The 20,155-nt window shown below is 37.7% G+C and overlaps 1 protein-coding gene across 7 annotated transcripts in view; it reads right to left on the bottom strand.

Moving 5' to 3' along the window:
• Positions 1-1,319: 1,319 nt before the first annotated feature.
• LOC117576699 (TBC1 domain family member 4) overlaps positions 1,320-20,155 on the bottom strand; it is a 38,185-nt gene continuing 19,349 nt past the window's right edge. For 2 of the 7 annotated variants that reach the window (XM_052007424.1, XM_034261696.2), the window contains exons 4-10: positions 6,037-6,782; positions 5,746-5,925; positions 4,686-5,573; positions 3,979-4,121; positions 3,322-3,914; positions 2,687-3,256; positions 1,320-2,626 (exon numbers count right to left, since the gene is read on the bottom strand). In XM_052007424.1, coding sequence (XP_051863384.1) covers positions 1,562-2,626; positions 2,687-3,256; positions 3,322-3,914; positions 3,979-4,121; positions 4,686-5,573; positions 5,746-5,925; positions 6,037-6,782 — 4,185 coding nt within the window. In that variant the 3' untranslated portion in view covers positions 1,320-1,561. Of the gene's footprint in view, positions 2,627-2,686; positions 3,257-3,321; positions 3,915-3,978; positions 4,122-4,685; positions 5,574-5,745; positions 5,926-6,036; positions 6,783-13,511; positions 13,874-15,450; positions 15,571-20,155 lie in introns of those variants that run through there. The other 5 variants (XM_052007426.1, XM_034261703.2, XM_034261704.2 and 2 more) reach the window with 5 other exon arrangements.

Below are 20,155 nucleotides of genomic sequence, written 5' to 3'. Positions count from 1 at the left end.
CATTTTAAGTGACTCAAGAGAGTCACAAATTAAAATGTTGCTGAATTCGCTTTTGTTATCAATTGTTTTTACCCTTTCATTTTTTTTTAGCTTAATAAAAATTTCAGCTTTTCACCACAAATTAAATAAATCTTATTTTGAATTTAGTTTAACTAAAAACTGTGATGTTTTCCTTAGTTTAAATGAATGCCAATTGTACAAAAGAAATGTTTTATAGTTTACGACAACTTAGGAGCTTTTCTTACATAATCAAATAAATATGTTTAATTGCTTTGTGATATGCTAATGAATATTATAATTGTTTTATTTAACTACCTTTAGACTAAGCATAATAAATAGTAATATAATCAGAAATGTTAAGAAACTTTTTATCTAATATGACTTTTTATTATAGTCCAATAAAATACAAATAAGCTCAGTTTTTAAACCCTTGTAAAGCCCCTCTATAATATGTAAAATCTATTGCATATCAGCTCATATCGTTAGAGCTATAAATACGATTCCAGTAAAACACTTTATATAGATTAAATAATTGTTATTGCATTTATTATTGTTTGCATCGTTTTTTTTTATGATTTTTTATTCATTTACTAAACACAAATCAGCTACACAAGAATTCTGGACTGCATGAACTCTATGACGACAGTCCAGCTAAGCAATTTACTTAACAAAGAAGCATTTGTTGGTTTTTGTTTTATTAAATTTGTCGTATATAAGTACATACATATTATCGATTTTCTTTTGTATTTGTTTTGTTGTTTTACGTATATTTAAACAATCAATATAGTTAATCCAAGGTCCAAGAAGAGAGAATTTCGAAATTTAGATAGCTACTATATAATGTACACAAACATGCAAATATATTATTGGAATTCATTCAATATTTATGTCATTGTGGGATTCTCATTTATTTCATAGGTATACAATAAAAACAAATAGAAATATACAAATTATGCTTAAGCGTTTTGTTTTAAAAACTAATTGGACTAAAACTAAAGAAACATAAAAGTTAACAAGTACAAACTAATTAAATTCGAGATACAAATTAATTGTGAAAACTTAAACTTGAAACTAGAGATTGAGACTGAGACTCTGTTTAGCGATTCCTTAAGCATCGATTAAGTTCGATTTGTTGTTTACCACACACAATTCATGTTTATAAAATTGTTGCAAAAGCATTTATCCAATTATATCATGTATCTAAGTACTTCTGTATATATATATATAAGCATGTCTATATTATATATATCTACTTTATATATGTGGGGGGAGCAGGGCGGGGGGACTGTATATAACGATTAGGTAATTTTGAGGGAGCGTTCTTTTTTTTGTGGTTTTCATTTTTCATTTCGATTACTCTATGTAAATTTTATGGCAACAATTTGTGCGCAACATGCAACATAATGAAAATCTTGTAGCTTTTAGTTCTTGTTGTTTTTCTGTTGTTGTTGTTGTTGAAGCCGCAACCAAGTTGTACTGTTAAGCATTAGCTCTAGGTCGTCTGCTCCATGATGGGCTCCTTGTAGAGGCCCCGCAGCAGCTTGCCAATGAATCAGAACCGTTAGCTGCGACCCGTCGTCGCAGCCGGTGTCGCCGCCTCCGCCCCACTGCTGCCCACCGCTGGCACCCCGGACAAGGTGATGGCTCGCATATGATGCACGGGTCGTATGGACTTGAGCTGTGTGGTGCCCTTGAAGCGGACATTGACATCGCCCCCGACCATGCTCAACGGATGCATACCCGGCTCTGGCTCGGCAGCCTCTTCCAGTGATATTGCTGCCGTCGCCGTGACCATTTGTTCCAGCGGTGCTGTTTCCGGGGCTGTGGTAATGGCGATTGCATCAATGTAGCTCTGTCGTGGTGCCAGTGGCGAGAGGGAGGCGGGCGTCGTCTTGTAGCCCATGCGACTGAAAATACTGCCAGTGCTGATGCTGTTGCTACTGTTGCTGTTATGGCTGCTGCTGCTGTTGTGGCTGCTGGCGGTGCTGGGCGGACTGAGCGGTGTGCCAACGCCCGAATCGACCTCGAGCGGACTCTTGATGTTCGCCACATATTTGTCCACATGCTCTGGGAGCTTGAGTTCATCCAGTTTCGTTTGCATGACGCTCCGTGCGCTGGCATTGTCCAGCAATCGATTGGGACGTGTCGGTGGTGTTGGATTCTGTTGTTGCGGTGGCTGCTCCACGCTTGTCAAATGGCCGTTGGCCGCATGGTTGTGGTTGCGTTGCATTTGCAGTTGATGCTGCTGCTGGCGCAATTGCTCAAAAAAAGGTGTCTTCTCCTTCTTCTGCTTTTGTGGCGAACCATGTTCGTCTCTTTCGCTCAGCTCTTCGAGGACCTTGAGTGGAAACCCCAAGTGACTGTTGACCGAAATTGATTTGCCAATTTTACGCTCCGCAAAGATCGGTTTGCGTCGCTGCCGCTCCAAGTCATCCAACTGCTGCAGCATGCGCCGCACCTCACTGGGCAGCTCCAGATCCGGATTGTGATCGACCAGCTGGCCAATGTAACGTCCCAACGTCTGTATGGTGAGCTCCAGCGATTGCACCTGCGACTGCAGCGACGAGATTTGCGTTTGTTGCGACGAACGCGTTGTCTCCAGCTGTGCAATTGACGACTGAGCAAACTACAAACAAAGAAGATACCAATTATCATACTATTGATAGAATATTATTGTAAAACTCACCTGCAGCTGCTGCTCGAGATGTTGGTTTTGTGACTTCTCGCGATTCAGCATTTCCAGGTGATGATTCGTCGTAGTTATCTCCTCCTGGAGCACATTGTACTCCACATTGTACTCAGCCAACTGCTTGCCAATGTCCAGCGTAAAGACCAGCTTCATGATCTGCTCCATGCACGTGTTCTCCATCTTGGGCACCACCGTCTTCAAGTAATCCATAATCTCCTCAAAGTTGTCGCGTGCCAGCAACTGTTGCTTGTGCACCGACAACAGCGCAATGGCAAACTTAAAGATAACATCCGAGGATTCCAGGAACACTAAATCAAAGACGCGCGCCACAAAACCCAAAGGAAACTGTGAGCTAAACACAGTGAGTATCCAGGGAGCAGCATACAGCGTAGGCGAAACATCATTCTGATCGAGCCACACATACAGATCGGGCAGATGATCCTTGACAAGACGCGACAGTTGATAGAGCTGCAGCTGGAACTTCTTCATGTCCGGCAGGTACTTGGTGCGCATGTTGCGGCAAAACATCAGATGCTTGAGCAGCTGAAATGCGCTCGCCTCATCGCACTGAAAAGCAAAGATTAATTAACACAATTTTCTTTTAACTCTTTTTCTAAGTTGTTGTCACTTACATGCAACAGCAACACGCCACAGATGAAGCCCAAGCCCTGGCAATAGCCCAGCTCGGGATCGAGTATGGAGTAGGCCTTCAGTAGATTAAACAGCGACAACTGTCCCAGACCCAATGGATCTTTGTAGAACGTATGATTGGGAAACGTGCGTCCCAAGTCAATAAAGATCGCATGCTGATGCTCAGTTAGATGCTTCAGCAGCGTGTGATAAGGTGTATTATAGTTGGGAAACTTTTTCGTGTCCACTGGCGCCGTGTTCATCGAATGCTGTTCGGCCAGGAAAGTCCAGACATCGCCACGCTTGGAGCGCGGCACTCCAGTGCGTATGGCATGACGCAACACCTTGGGATCCTTCTTGTTGCCAATCTGCATGGAGTTGCGCTCAATGATCTGTTCCCAGCGTTCGATGAGCTGCTTGTCGCATGGCACAATCTCCTCATAGTCCAGCTTAATGCGCTTCAGTTCGTTCTCATTCTGACGAGCCTGCAACATGGCATTCTCCGTCTCCATGCGATTCAACATGATCGTCTGTCTGATGGCGGTGCGCCAAAGTTCCCGTAGTTCGGCAGCATCGCGTTTGCCTCGCTTGGCAGCTGTAGAGACAAGGATTAATGTGCTATTGTGATTTGATTAGTTGTTGGAATTTGAGGCACTTACGTTTGCGCATGGGCGATAGAAACTCGGTGGGAGCCTCGCCCTCCAAACCCTTCGAAGGTGTCACCACGCTGTTGAGTATAGCCTGGCGCCAGGATCCCTGATGCGTCTCCGCCTCCTTGGGACTGTTGCCCACCTTGATGAAGCTGTAAAGTTCATAGTAAGATATATTTAGTTTGACTACATATAACATATTAACTATCTTATTCAATTCTTTATTCCTTAAACATCTTAAAAAACAAATTTGATATTTTTGCTTTTTAGCAAATGCAAAAATATATTTCGGTCTATTATATCTTATTAAACCAGTATTCTGATACCGATATGATATCATAAAGCTAGATTTTATTGTACAGGTTTCCTAATTAGCATTTTGCTCTAGGTTATTTAAACTTGAAGTCCTGCAGAACAATGAATGACGTTGCTTGCAATGGTCTAAAATTAATTTTTCCCATTAACAAAACATAGTTTAACCATTATTTCGTTCGGTTTTTTCCATGACTTTGAAATATGGCAAATGAGAATTAATGAATAATACAGTTTGCAAACTAATGCGCAGATTGTTGGGAAACTTTTCTTAGTGCTCAAAAAAAGATTAGAAAAGATGAAACTCTCAGTCCTCACAAAGGGTTAGTACATTTAGTTGTACTGGGGATTTTGGGCTGTTCACACCAAATGCTTGTCTATATATAATATTCTCTTCTACTTACATATCCATCATGGGGCTCTTGAGCTGATCTGCCGAAGGTTTGTTGCTGGGACTGGCGCCCACAGTATTCGAGCGCGATCGGAATCCTTCGGGCGGGGTTTCGCTGCCGATGGGTTCGGCGGATCCTTCGCGAATGTCGCGCAGATTGTGCGGTGGCACAGCAATGTCATCTTTGGAGGGTTTGCGCTTCAGCAGCGTGTCGAAGGAGTTGGTCAGCGAGCGCTTAGCCTTCATAAATATGGTGCTGCCGCCCAAATACTGATTGAGAAACTCGGAGCGATTCTCGGCGGTGTCGTGAATGTGGCGCTGTTGCCGCGACTCGCAGTGGGCACGCAACAGCATGATGAGGAACTGATTCTGCTCGCCTATCGGTGAGTTGTTCTTCTCGGAGCCACGGTACTTGGCCCACACCATATCCCTTTCGTCCTCGTTAAGAGTGTCGACGTGACGCCAGATCATTGCCTGTGTTTTCTTCTCGGACAAACCCTCGACATCGGTGCACAGTTTGTGATACCACAACATCGGACAATGTTCGCAGCTAAAGATCTGTCTCTCCTGTTTCTTCTTTTGCTCCGCGCACGTATCAAAAGCCTGGGCAATGGCGGCCACAATGTCATCGCACACATGCTCCGACTGGCACTTGAACACGTAGCCAATGTAGCCGTCGTTGTTGAGCTCGCGACAAATGATGCCAAAGTGATCGAGTGACTTCTGGCCATGCACACAGCTGGCCACATCCTTGAAGTCCTTGTAGAGCAGCACCTGCTTGCGATCCGGCGAGATCAAGCGCAGATCGCTGCGTCCCACCAAGAAGACCATGGTGCGATTCTGCTCCGCATAAGGAGGAATTGTGCCCTGCGAAGCGGAGCGATCCCGCAGTTTGGGGATGCTGTAAGAAGAGACAAGAGAGCAGAGTCAGCTGGGAAGTGAGCAAAAGTTGCAGGCGGGACATGCTAAAGGAGAACATAACACAAGCGAAACTCAAACTCAAACGCAAACTGAAACGGGAACACAAACAAAAAGAGAGGCATGCGTGGACTCGGGGCGTGGTCGCCACTTACTTCTCCAGCGCGTAGTGTGGATGCAGCTGACCAGCTGCTGTTCCGCTGCCACTTGCTGTGGCAGCCGCCGCTGCAGCTTCTGCTGCTGCCGCTTCGCCCTCCTCTCTGGGCGGCGTGGGCTGCTTGTTCACAATGACATTGGGCGCCTCCAGTTGGTGCTGCTGCTGCTGCTCCTCCGAGCTGCTTGCATTACAATTTCGTTGTGGGGGGGGTCAGTAGAGAAGATTGCACAAATGGAAATAGCACAATTCGACAAAAAAAAACAGAGCACAACTTCTCGACAATACTTACATCTCCTTATGGCCCATATCCACTTGACTCTGGCCGCGCAACAACTTGCGCTTTATTGGCGACTTGTTCTCCTTGTTCTCCTCCAGCGGCTGTGGCAAAGCATCCGCCTCCGCGCCCGTCAACTGTAGCTCTGGCTTCGGCTGCGTATTTGGATGCTGCTCCTGCTCGTGTTCCTCTTCGTCCTCCTCTTTGAGCTCGTGACTCTTCAGTGTGCTGGCCGCACTCTTGGCCTCAATGCCCACACCGCCCTCGCTGCTCAGCGACATCTTGCGATTCTGCAACAGTCGCAGCCGCTGGGCATCATACGCCTTAAACTTGGGCAGGGCATCGTCGATGAAGGTGTTGGGCACTCGCTTCTGCGATACACGTATCTTGCCCACGTACATCACCTCAAAGAAGTGCGTGTGATTCGGCGAGATGTCGGCGAGCAGCGATAGATTGCTCTGCGCCGACGTCGATGTGGGAATGTTGACGGTACCCGAGGAGCTGCTCAGACCGTGCGTATACGATTTGGATGCCTTCATCTTGCTGCTCACCGGATTGGGACTAGCATCGTGCTGGGCATTGCGCAGCGCTTCGCTCATCTTCAGATTCGTCGCGGGCGTGGCATGCAATCCGTTCAGTGAACCGTTGTGTCCATGACCACCGACAACACCTCCACTGGCAATCAGATTCTGTGGTATGCTGCCCACAGAGCCGCCGAGCGTATGCGCCGGATCTCTCATCTGATGCATCAGCTCGGCCATCTGAAAAGAGAGGGAGACAGAGAGAGAGAGAGAGAGCGATGCCAAAAGTTAGTAATGATTATGTTTATGACAGTCAGCACAGTGCATGCGGCAAATATTCATGCAGCAGACAGAAGTTAATGGCCAGTTTTGGATGCACATGCTCCCCACCCCGCATTCCCCGCAGTCCCCACATTGGCAGCCATTGTTCACTGCGCTTTTTTGGTTGTTGCCTTAGTCCCGGACCGATTCCGGTCTCCGGTCTGTCATCCCGTTCAGTTTTATGACTTTTGTCTTTAGTTTATGACACTTTTTACGACTTTGTCACTTAAGCGGCGCTTTTCGTTTTTCGCTCTCGCTTTTTCGGGTTTGAGTTTGGGTTTTTCTGTGTGGGCTTTGTCTCGGTCTCTCTGCTCTCTTTTGGAAATTGCAGACATCAATTTCATGACACCGCCGACAAAGTTGATTTACTTTGGTTACGTTATGTTATGATTATGTTATTTTAAGGGCGACAAAAACTGGACACTGACACTGCCGAGGGATGTAAAGGGAATCTGCATTAAATTAACTTTTTTTACGACTCATAGCTCATAAATATCTGAGAAGTTGGCGCTTTCAAACTTGAATTGCTTAATGAGACTACAGCAACAGCTTAAGAATTTAACTTAAATTCATGTTTAAAGTTGAAGTTTTCGCGTGGATTGAGGTTGAAATCAAAAGGATTTGAAATAGGGGTTTGAAAATTACGACTTTCAGTTGAAACGAAGTTGAGATCAAATGGATTTGAAATGGAAGTATGAGAGTTACGACTTTCAAACCAAGTTAAGTTGGAATCAAAAGGATTTCAATTAAAAATGTGTGAGGTATGACATTCAATTGAAATTATATTGAAATCACGAGTATTTGAAATAGATGTATAAGATTTATGACTTTCAGTTTAATTTTTCTGATTTGTAGTGAAAGGTTTCCATATAAAAGATAAGCTTTTATTAAACAATTTTGAAGATACTTAGCGTTGTTTTGTGGTCACCAATTACTTGTAGATTCAATAATATTTATTTTAACGATCTTTAACTTTATATTAGACTAACAATTTAAATTGGATAATATTTATTGTTTATACATTTGTGAAGAAATTAATAATTTGAAAAGCTATTCTCATTTATAATAGTATGTATATATTTCTTCATTATCTTTCTATTATAATTATATTTCCAACCATCGCTTAACAAACAAACAACTTTTTCAAGCACTTAACATTCTCATCTATTAAAGAAATTTCTTGCCATATCCCGTATAAATACTTGAAATGAGTTTGTTCGAGAAACTATACGTCAAGTGCTGTATCACGTTCGTTACTCATGTGCAGACATCGTGTCTGCGCTGCTTTGCGTAGTTTCTCGCGAAATTTCTGAGTAATGCATCATAGTTTGTCGGAGCAACACCTGATGATGAATCTCGCGCGCAGTTTGTGGCATCCACAACACTCAGAAGCAGAAACATCAGCTGTTTCTCATAGTTCTCAGTTTGCTCTCAGTTTCGCTGATCTATTGGCTGCCCTGTTTGTGTGTGGCCCAAATTGTGCGGCATTGAAATGCTGCCAAAAGTGCAAATCAAGTGAAATTAAACAAAAAAAAAGAAAAACATCGTTGACTGTGAAAGTTCCAAAGTCCAATGTCAGTGCATAATAATTAAGCAGCTGTCTGCATAGAAATGCGTCCGTCGTCTATCGTTTAAGATACATTTGAGGCACATTAACTAACGACGCTCTCTCCCAACTAATTGGTATTGGTAAAAATAGCATAGGTTTAGTGCTAAATTTGTTCATTCTGGTGGCACTTGGCTACCAAAATTGAGATAAATTATTTAGTTCTGTGATGTCGCTGCTAAAAGCTGATCAGCCGCTGGTTGAGTGATCGTGACGTCACGCGTTGACCAATTGAGTATCCAACAGATACATTTGTATCTACAGAGGACACGCTTGGCAACGCGTGTGTGCTGACTGCCAAATATATACATATATTCTTCTAATATACATACAGATTGTGTGGGTTCACATCAGTAAATATGCTTTTTCCATAATTTCATGTTTACCCCCAAAAAAATAATATAAGAATCAAGTGAAGTTCAATTTGAATCCGACTGCAAATTACCCAGCAGCTTGGTATGATTAAATCACAGCTATAAAATACTGTATTACAGTATTTCTTACGGTATACAGTATTACAGTACAATTTAAATTACAGGCATTAATTTCGAGTGCTGTCATTTAATTATATCCCTTTTAGAATCTAGCTCATGTTTACAGGGTAAATCAAGGCTTTTATACATAGTATCTATGCATATACATAAGCTACAAACAAAATCCACTTGTATGCACACATGAGCACATACTTTTTTTCTTGTTGTTAAATATTTCACAGGAATTCAATTCAACGTCACGTTCGCCTCGCGTTTTTTGCGCATTTTTCTTTACGCCTTTTTCCATTTTTTATTTATTTTTATTTTTGTGTGTATTTCGTTTTTACTTTTTTTCTCATTTCATTTTATTCTCAAGCTCGTCTACGTGCTGTCAACTTTTGTTGTTGTTGTTGTTGTTTGCACTGTTTGCCGTATTATTATTGTTATTTTTTGTTAAATGTGACGACTTCACATCGATATTTACATACGATATGCATATTTAATGCAACATCAACAGCATTTCAAAAGCAGGGAACATGACAAGCCCTAAAAACGAACTTCAATTACATGTCGCGAGAGATTCGCCGGTTTTATTATTGTTTTTATTTTTTCATTTTGACATTTTTATGTGTCGCCAGATTGTCTGGCTAATGTCCTTCAGGCTTAGTCACGCCCCGTTCGAAATATATATGTCGTGTTTATTAATTTGTTTGCCACGTTGTCGAAACCAAAACTGAACTTGAACTAAAATGGAAACTCAATTTGTGTAAACGAAAAGAGGGCAATGAAAATGCAACGCTTGTAACGAGTTAACGACGAGGCGAATGCTCTACAATTGAAAGTGCTGATAATGAAATAAATCAAGTAAGAAAGTTATAGCGAAATTCCCGCTACCCATTTTCAATAAAATCATATTTAAATTATATACCAAAAAATTCAAAAATATACCGAAGGCTATATATGGTATATCTATAAAGTACTACATTCAAAATAGAACATAAGATACAACAATTCAATATTTTTTCTAAAGCAATCTTTCATGCTATATTAATAAACTGATTCTATAAATAAATCAAGTAAAAAAGTTACAGCAAAATTCCCGCTAGCCATGTTCAATAAAATCATATTTAAATTATATACCAAAAATTACTAAAATATACCGAAGGCTATATATGGTATATCTATGAAGTACTACATTCAAAATATACAACATTTCAATATATTTTCTAAAGTAATCTTTCATGCTATAATAATAAACTGATTCTATAGCAATCTTTCATGCTATTTCTAGTTTACTACAGTTTATTTTGGTATAAAATAAATTCAACATATATAAAATATACATTCATTTCCATTCCTAAAGCTGTCACAATCCTCGTGATTTTACATGTGTATAAAAGCTATATTGTTTTTCTGACTTTGCAGTCGTCAAATGTGTTGTAAATGTCGTCAATCATGTGGCTGCACTACAACTTTAATGTCTTTTTATCATATTTTTTCCCCATTCGCTGGTTTTGCTGATTTTCATCGTCTGTCGCATTGCGAAAGCAAAATGACAATGGCAACTGGAAAAAAGTCGCCACATGCATTTTAAAGAGCAGCGCGAATGGTTTATTGAACTCTGAGCAAATGTTTAATAACCGAATGACAAATTCAAATCCATTCGCGATGCAAATTCAACGCACTTGTTTGAATTTGCAGTTAGTTAAACCGCATGAATAACTTAGAGGAATAAAATAAAAGTGCAGTTGAAACAGTTGTCAACTAAATAATTCCAATTGATATCATTTTTATTTGCGGGTTCTAATGATTTTTGTAAGTGTCAAGATATATTTGCATATTCAGAAGTCGGTTTACTTTTTCAATTTGAAATGCTCTGCAATTTGTGTCGAACTTGTTCATAATTAGCTATTTACTTGTTATTAAAACAACAAATACTTTTTTCACACACACACACACCTTTGTGTACTCCGGCTTTTGTTAATTTAACGCCAATTTACAATTATGACACAAATACGATGTATGTTTATCAACAAGTCGAACTAAATTATATAAGTTCAGCATGCAAAAACAACGAGGAAAATGTTTCGAGTAGCAATGGGAAAAATATGGCAATTAAATTTAATACGCTACTTGAGCATGCGACTAAAACTGTAATTTTTAGACAACGTTATTTAGCTTAAATAATATGTTATAATATTGTCGTATTAGTTGTGCAATTTGATTATATGTTATTTCAAAAGCTAACAAGGGTCGCTGGAAATCAACATTAACACACTGGAGATTAACTGAATCTCGTTAAACTTGAACATTGGCAAGAGGCAAATTGATTTGAGTGGAACACGAATACATTCACTGGGGTCAATAATATATTATTGCTGCATTTTAATATCATATAGAGAGTACATTATCTTTCGCTCCCGTCTGCTGATTTTACAATGAATTCTAATTAACATTTTCACATGAAATTTGCAAATTTATTTCAAGTGTTTTAATAAAGCGTTGGCAGACAGCTTTGAACTTTACTTTGGCATTTCACATTTTAGCCAAATATATTAACATATTATTCGGAGAAGTGATTGATATAATATCTAATGCGCAACAAAATTTGCTAATTAAATTAGACAAATTGCAAAATAATTGTTGAAGAAATACGCAACAAATATCTAATGAAATTTTCAAATTTTAAAAAGGTGTATAACATATTAAATGATAAATTTATTTTAAGTTAGTATATTAAAATCTTTCTAGCAAACACTTCAAACTATTTACTATAATCGTAGCTTTTCCATAACACTTTAATATTATATATGGAAAATGTAATTTGAATAACAAACTTATTTTAAATAAGTATTCTAATGTCTTTCTATGAAAACCTTCAAACTTCCATTTCATATATAACATATATTATTTATCAAATCATCAACTCACATATTTCAAAAAAGTATTCTAAAGTCTTTCTAGAACACCCTTCAAGCTATTTACTATATTCATAGCTCTTATGTTTCACTTTTATAACTTTGAATGAAATTTTCATATGTGAAAAGTTTAATTTATCAAATAAGGAATTTGTTTTGAATAAGTATTCTAAAGTCTTTCTAGCAAACTATTTACTATAATCGTAGCTTTTTCATATCGCTTTCATATATAGAAATGGTAATTTTATGAGTATAATTTATCAAATAACAAACTTATTTAAAATAAGTATTCTAAAGTCTTTCTAGGAAACCCTTCAAACTATTTACTATATTCATAGCTCTTGTGTTTCGCTTTTATAACTTTGAATGCAATTTTCATATATGAAAAGTATAATTTATCAAATAAGGAATTTGTTTTAAATAAGTATTCTAAAGTCTTTCTAGCAAACTACATATTTAATATATTCGTAGCTTTTCAAAATCACTTTCATATATGGAAAATATAATTGAATGTGTATAATTTATCAAATAACAAACTTTTTTTTAATAAGTATTCTAAAGTCTTTTTAGGAAACCCTTTAAACTATTTACTATGTATATTCATAGCTCTTGTGTTTCGCTTTCATAACCCTTAACATTTGTATTTATAGTCGCTTTTGTGAGCTTTATACAATGCGCACTACAAGTTGACCAACAAATTTGTAAAACAGTTTTGGACAATCCTTCAACTCTTGCTGGAAAAACTGTTTACACAGCGTTACGCTCCTTTAAGCACGACATCATCATGGTCAGGGTCAAGAGAGCCAAAAGCGCTGATTCTGTTTCTGTGTGTACGCGATAAAAACTCGAATGTCCGAGCAACTTTTTTGGCGCCTATGAGACAAGAAAAGGATAACATGGAAACTGTATAGAGAAAAAGAAAGAAGCTGATGCGTCAGTTTAGTCGATGTTGGTTCGTGGCACGCGCGAGAAAATTACATTTAAAGATAAATGAATATAAAATAAAATAAAATAAAATAAAATAAAAGAAAACACTCTATATGGTAATGCAGTTGTGGGCCACTCGATTTGCATGGGAATTGTTTCTTATTTAAATATGTAATGAAAGTGCAGACGAAACTGGAAACCGAATTGAATTTGGGGAAGATTGAATGGAATATTGAAAGACACTCCACACACACACGCATACACACACATACGCGTCTCAAGGGCACTTCAATTAGAGTCAAGTGGCATGCCGGCAATGTCAGGGCGTGCTTTTAACAGTTAGAAGAATCGTGTGTAGTTGTTAAACTTCGACTAAAGCACTAAGCAATTACTGCTGTGGGAAGCAGCAACAGCTACGAACAGCGAAGTAAAGTACAATGCAAGCGCATGCATAAGCATTACATAAGAAGAAAACGAAAAAGGAAAAAGCAAAAACAAAATGCAAAAACAAAAGCAGCGAAGAGTCGCGGCAAAGTAAACAAACACAAAAAGCAAACACAATTGGCAAATGCAAAAACCAAATTGCACAAGCAACAAATAAAAAGCAATCAAATCAAATCAAATGAAATCTAAACTGAAACTGAAATTGAAATCAATTGAAGCAGGCGACAAAGTGGAAAGAAGAAGAAGAAGAGGGGTATATCGGGATATACCCGCTACATACGGTGCGGCTTTTATTCAGCACGGATGCATCGCTGACGGAGGCCGTCAGAATTGTGTCTCGATGAAATGGCACCGTAAACATTGTATTATATTTTCCCTTATTGTTGTCACTTTTTTTGTTTGTTGTTGTTGTTGTTGTTGTCGTTGTTATTGCCGCAGTTACGAAACTTACTGTTGCAATTGCCGCCAGGCTTCGTTGCAATTTCAATTTAGCTCACAATTTATTGTTGCACTTTGATTTCTAATATTTGTGTTTTACGTTTGCAACTATCACAAGTTTGTTGTGTTTGTCATTTTGATATTTTTTTTTTGTATTGTTGTTATTATTTATCACTTCACTTTTAATTCCAATTCAATACAGCTTCAACTTTAAAAAGTAGAAAATTATTATTTTCTATTTATCCTTTTTATTGCGGATTAAAATATTAAATATTGACTTTACTTAATATTGATTTGTTTCAAGGTTCACTTCATTAATCCCATTGGAGTCGTAAATAAATTGGCTTACACACGAAATATTGGCTTATATTCATTCGTTGTTTTATTTTGCATTATACTCGTAATGAATTTCACTTTACTACGATGATTCTTAATTTATTTTTGTAACTAACTATAATTTGATTTATTTATAATACCCGGATATGGCTTTAAACTTTTTGTTTGTGTGGGTCTATGATAAAAACTAAATATTTATAAACGAAAAAAACAAAAAAAATCACTGTGCATGTTATTTGCTCTGACAATAATTCATTTGTTATAGTCGAGCGCCAATTTTCAAGAGATTTATGCACGAGAAAGATATTTGAAAGTCAAACTATTTATTTATATTGCCGCCAGCTGAGAGAATATTTAATAATAAAAATAAATGCCAACAAATAAATAGAAAGAAACACAAGCGACTCTCGTCCGAACGAACGTTTCGGTTCGTTTGAGTTGCGAGTTGAATTTTGCCGGTTACAAGAACCGCAAAGCAAGTGAATTACAAATTCTAAAGTACACTATATAGATACTATATAAGGGCGCCAGCAGCATTAAAACAAACCTGTAGATAAGCTTAAATATTTCCAATATGATTTGGATGTGAGTTGAAAGTACGCTCGATTGTGATGAATAAATGAAAAATAAAAAAAATAAAACTCGCAATTATCGATACGCATTTAGTTAAATGCTCCCAGAGGCGGCATTTAATGACGAATACAATGTGATTGTTGCCGTGAATGCTGAGGCATTGTTCTGCAGCTATATCTGTATCTGTATCTGTATCTGTATCTGTCTGTATCTCATATATGTATATACTCGCTTATATATCTCTCACTCTCTGCTAATTGTCGCGTTAATTCATTTACTTGATTTGAGTTCGAAACCAACAGTTTAAGTATTTGGGACATTGCAAATATACTTTGTGCAAGTGTCTTTATGTAACACTTGTTTATCCAACCGAATATCATTTGCATCGAAAGGATTATAGAACTCTCAGTTAATTGACAGACAGCTAATAAAATTGTTGTATATTGTGTTTAGATGCTTGTGTATTTTTCCCTTCATCATTCAATTAATTTATTTGTTTGTGAGTTTTTGCCTTCAATTGGATGTTGAAATGAAAGAATTCCCCAACTGACGCAATTTGAAGACAATAAATATATCCACTCTATATACATACATATATGTACATATGTAAATTTATTTATGTACAAGCATTTTTATATACCAAATGGAACTTTGTTTTGCTTTTGGCTGGCACGTTTAAGTAACTAATTTATTTATATTTTCTATATGTGCTTTCTGTTTTTGTTTCGTTGGCCAAGCACTTTGCGCACATTAAACAAGTTGCAGAATAAACAAGTTTCTACACACACAAAACACTTCATCTTAGGTGCAGATGCACTCGCATTTGCACAAATTTCAATTAATCAATGTTAATTATAAGGTCGTTTCATTACTTTTTTGTTAACAGCTTTCGTTATTATTGTGATTATAATTTGTCGCTTTGTTTTGTTGGATTTGGTTTTTTGGTTTTGGTAGCTGTCGCTGCCTTCAGCTAAGCGCGCACGCGTTTCAATTGCCGCCAGACAACTGACAAAGGGGATCCCATTCGCTGGCCTCCGATCCGACGACACACAACAAGAGAGAATTGCTCACAGACAACAACGACAACAACAACAACAACAGCGAACATCGAGGCAACCTGCGCATGCGAAATGAAAGAAATAGCGAAAAAACAGTTTGAACTGTTTCTCGATGAGTATCGAGTGAGTCGCAGTGAAAACATTGAGAGTGTTTGTCAATAGTGAGAGTGTGAGAGAGCGAGAGTGAGAGGGAACGGGCAAGAGAGAGAGAGAGAGAGAGAGTGCAAGTGTCAAAGTGCGCGCAGGCAACGCTGCGTATGTGTGATTTAGACGATCGACAGCAAAGGCAAAACAATTTAGTTGAAAAGCAATACAAAAAAATTAAAAACCATTAACAATGTAAGATCAAAAATAATCAATTCAAGTGTTTAATAAATATTACTTAACTATAATATGAATAAAAATAAATAAAAATTAAATTAGTGTTAAAAATTGCTTATTTAATTATTGATTCTTAACAAGTTTTTAAATAAAACAAGCAAGAAAGCTACAGTTGAGAGTGTTCGACTATGAGATAACCGCTACCCATTTTGAATACAAGCAAAACAGTGCAGTATTACTCTTAAAATATTCCAAATAATATACCAAAGCCCATATTTGGTATAATGATGAAATACTACATTCGAAATATACCATAGAGGTCAAAATATACCACATTGTCAGCCAAAACAGCTATCACCCAATTGCAGTCGGCGTAATTTACTATACAGAAGTATTTCTTAAATGTATGCATAATTTTTAAAGAATTTTTCATTCACAAATTCATGTGGACAATTTCGCATAAAATCCTAAATAAAACTTAACAAGTTAAGTTCAAAATTTAAATCCAACTCTCAAATATATGTAAGTGCTTCGCTAAGTCAAATTTATGTGCATTTTTTAAGAATTCTTCATTCTTAAATTAAGGGGAAGTTTGCTTTTAAATTGAAGAATGATTTATTTTGATTAAGTGTTTCTTTAAGTTAAAGATTTGTGTAAATTATTTATTAATTCATAAAATTATGTGAAAAGTTTGTTATTAAATATCAAATTCAACTTTAAGTGTATCTCTAAGTTAAGCTGATGTGCAAGCTTAAAAGAATTCTTCAATATAAATAATAAAATGCATGAAGTTGAAATTGAACCTCAACAAAAGCTGCATCTGAAACCTGCAAGACAACATTGAGCCGACCAATTCATTGCAACTTAATAAACTGCTCCGGCACTAAAATAAATCTCTTCAAATTGAAGCCAAAATTGCAGCTACTTGAATGAGGCTAAACTAGAATTTGCCATAAAAGCACTCTAGCTCAATATTGAGTTGTCAAACACGAGAGTGAGAGAGTGGCTTAGACAAATGCAAGCCATATGCAAAAGTTGTAATGAAAATTGTGCCATCAATACAGCCAACAGGGTCAACAGTTGGCAAAGGGAGCGGAGCGAGGAAGAGTGCGCACAGAGGCAAATCAATTTGATTTCTCTAGTATTATAGTATATAAAATGCTATTTCTGTCAATATGTGCGACAAATTCAATTTGTTGTCGTGTGTAGGCTTTTGTCCTGGCAATGCAAAGCAGCAAAGGGAAGTGAACAAAAATAACAACAAGGAATGCTAAAACTAAAAGCCAATTATCAATTTCTTCTTCGAGGGAGGCGAAGGCAGAGACGGAGACGGAGGTGGACAACACAGAGCTAGCTCAATATCAATTTCAAAAAGTTACCGGCCAGAAAGCGACCATCAGGCCAAGGCCAACAAAATGCCGTGCAGAACGTCGAAGCATTCGAGCATATGCAAATTTCGACAGCAGTCAGGCAAACAGCAGTCGGGCCAAAAAGTTCAGTTCATGAAGCATCCATTGTAGCAACGCAAATGCAGGTTAAAGTTCTTGCCAGCGGGCTGTAATATCCGTTTTGCACCCCGCCCTCGTCCTTCACTTTCACCTCTCTTCGCGCCGCGCCACTTTTGATTGCATTATGTGTGCACTTTGAACGATTTCATGCAGCTATTAAAGGGAACAAGTGCTAGACTTTAGAACGGAAATAAAAGCAATGAAAGCTAGGTAAACTGTTTGTGTAAACGATACCCTTCATTTGGTTGAAGGAAATTATAAATGAAAATATAATTTAGATAGACTGATAGAGTTTTAAATCAGATATCATTGGTCTATACAATGTGATTATCGAAGTAGAAAATACAAGTAAAAACAGTCTCCACAATTACTTAATATATAAATAAGGAACGTTCAGTATTTAGACTTCTATACTATATAAAATAATTTATTTGAATAAAAAGTCATAATTAGAATAATATGAAAATAAATTTTATAAGGGATTAATTTAAAGAACAATATGGATAATAACTTTAAAGTGAGCGAAAAATGTATTCGCTAATTTCACATTTTTTGTTGAAAGAGACTAATTTATTGAAGACGATCATAATTTTTATATTTTTAGAGAAAATAGTATTCAGAAAAGCCTTATAAATTATATTAAATTAACAGCTAAAAGTAAACTAACGAAGCCTAAACTATCTTCGTATTTTCCCTTCACGAAAAACCGATGCATTTAAAGAATAACCAATATAAAATTTCAAATTTAAGATTTATATAAAAAAGTATTTACAACAATCTTGTAAATCGAATTGAGTCATCAATACCATTTATTAAAAGCTACTTCCTTAGCCTATGTTTTCACAAATTGGCTAAGCAAAAGTGACATAAGGAGCGCTCCTAAAAGTAGGCAACATAAAGTTAAGCCAAGATCCGCTCTGCATTGAAAGGCTTTAAAGAAAAATGATGCTATTATAAAATGTATCACATTATCCTACTAGCAGTGGAATTTCAAAACTATAACTTGGCAAAGGCAGCGTCAGCGTAGTAAAAGCATAAAGCGTACTATCTTGGCTTTTAAATTTGATACAATTTGCATTGTGGTGCGCACTCGATTCGATTATGTTGGCCAACACAGGCAGCAGGCAGGCAGTCATACAGCAGGCGGGGGGGGGCCAGGATAAGGCGGCAGGGCAAGTCCTCTCAAAGGCCATTAAAAGTCAGAAGAGCGTTGCGAATGACAACGATGATGTCTCGACTATGGCAACGGAAGCGACATTTGCCAAAGCGTTTTCGGTGAATGCCTCTCTCAAGTTTGAGGTAAGTACTACTATAACATAGCATAGTAGTTGCCTGCCTGCCTGACTGCCTGCCATTTCCCACTTCTCATTCCCTGAGTTCTCGAGTGTGAAGCTGTTTCTGGCTGGGAGGAGTTCAGGAGTTGCTCGCACAATAAAAGCGATGTTTAAACAGCGATGATGGTCCATGCAAATGGCAGCTCAGCGTCATGCGTCATTTGCACAACGACGACAACAGGACACTGAGCAGGACAAGAGTCAAAGAACTTGCCGCAAGGACATGCAATCAACGTGAATTGGTTGTCTGTTGCCAGGTTGCCAACCTGACTGGTTACCAGTTAAACGCACCGAGGGCCACACACTTACAGTCACAAAGTGCGCTTATTAAAAACGAAAACAACAAAAATCACATTTAACATTACGCATACGCCGTGTGAGACACGTGGTGAAATAAAGCCGTCCCATTTTTGTTTTTTTGCTTGTATTTTTTAAAAATTCAGCAGCTTATGAAATTTCGTTGTCACCGCTGAGACCACAGCTGTTAACAGTCTGTGCTGAAAGTATGCTGTACGCTTATCTCGGCCCTGCAATTAGGTAAATTTTTGTCGACTTTCCCAGCGCTTTCTAATGGCTTCCACTTTATATTTTCATATTTTTTGTTTTTTTGTTTTATTCTCTCTTGTGTTTGTGTTGTTGTTGTGCTCCCTCGCCGCCTAATGATGCCTATTAGCGAGAACGGATGTTACACCGTCGAGCGACGAGTTGCACACGGGCAATTATGACTTTTGGGCAGCCTGTTAAGAGCCTTAAGTGCTCCTCTGCTGCTGGGCTTCATTAAATTTAATACTCTAGCAGACGATAAGTAAAACGAATACTACAATCGATTTTATCGCGGAACTATAAACCATAATGGAGTATATAAGAAATGTAGTAGCAAACGTTTAAAGAACGATATTTATGATGATAAGTTTTTATTTTACTTAAAAATTATTATCTAGAAAATGCTTTTTATTTCATTTCATTCTAGTTTTGTTATTTAAAGGAAATAAATCTGTGATAAAGGCGTATGAGTTTCTTATGTGTTTGATGTTTATTACACCCGCTACTGATATGGTATTATAACTTTGTGCCTGCAGTAAATGTATGCATATAACAAGAAGAAGGAGTCATCTCCGACCCCATAAAATATATATATTTTTGCTTTTAACAGATTGTTTAGTACTCTATAACTATTGTACTATAACTAAGTACTATATCAATTTACCGAATATTCGGTAAATTCTTACAGTGTATGCATTTGGTATATCTTAAGAATAATACCACACTGTTCTGATTCAAAATGGGTAGCGGGTATGTTACTGTCGAGCACACTGTACTGTTACTACTTATTTACTACTTACTTGTTACTTGTTA

The sequence above is a fragment of the Drosophila albomicans genome, chromosome 2R, assembly GCF_009650485.2.
Source record: "Drosophila albomicans strain 15112-1751.03 chromosome 2R, ASM965048v2, whole genome shotgun sequence".
Lineage (NCBI taxonomy): Eukaryota > Metazoa > Arthropoda > Insecta > Diptera > Drosophilidae > Drosophila > Drosophila albomicans.
Note: the sequence above shows the minus strand (reverse complement) of the source record. Positions and strands in the feature narration are given on the sequence as shown.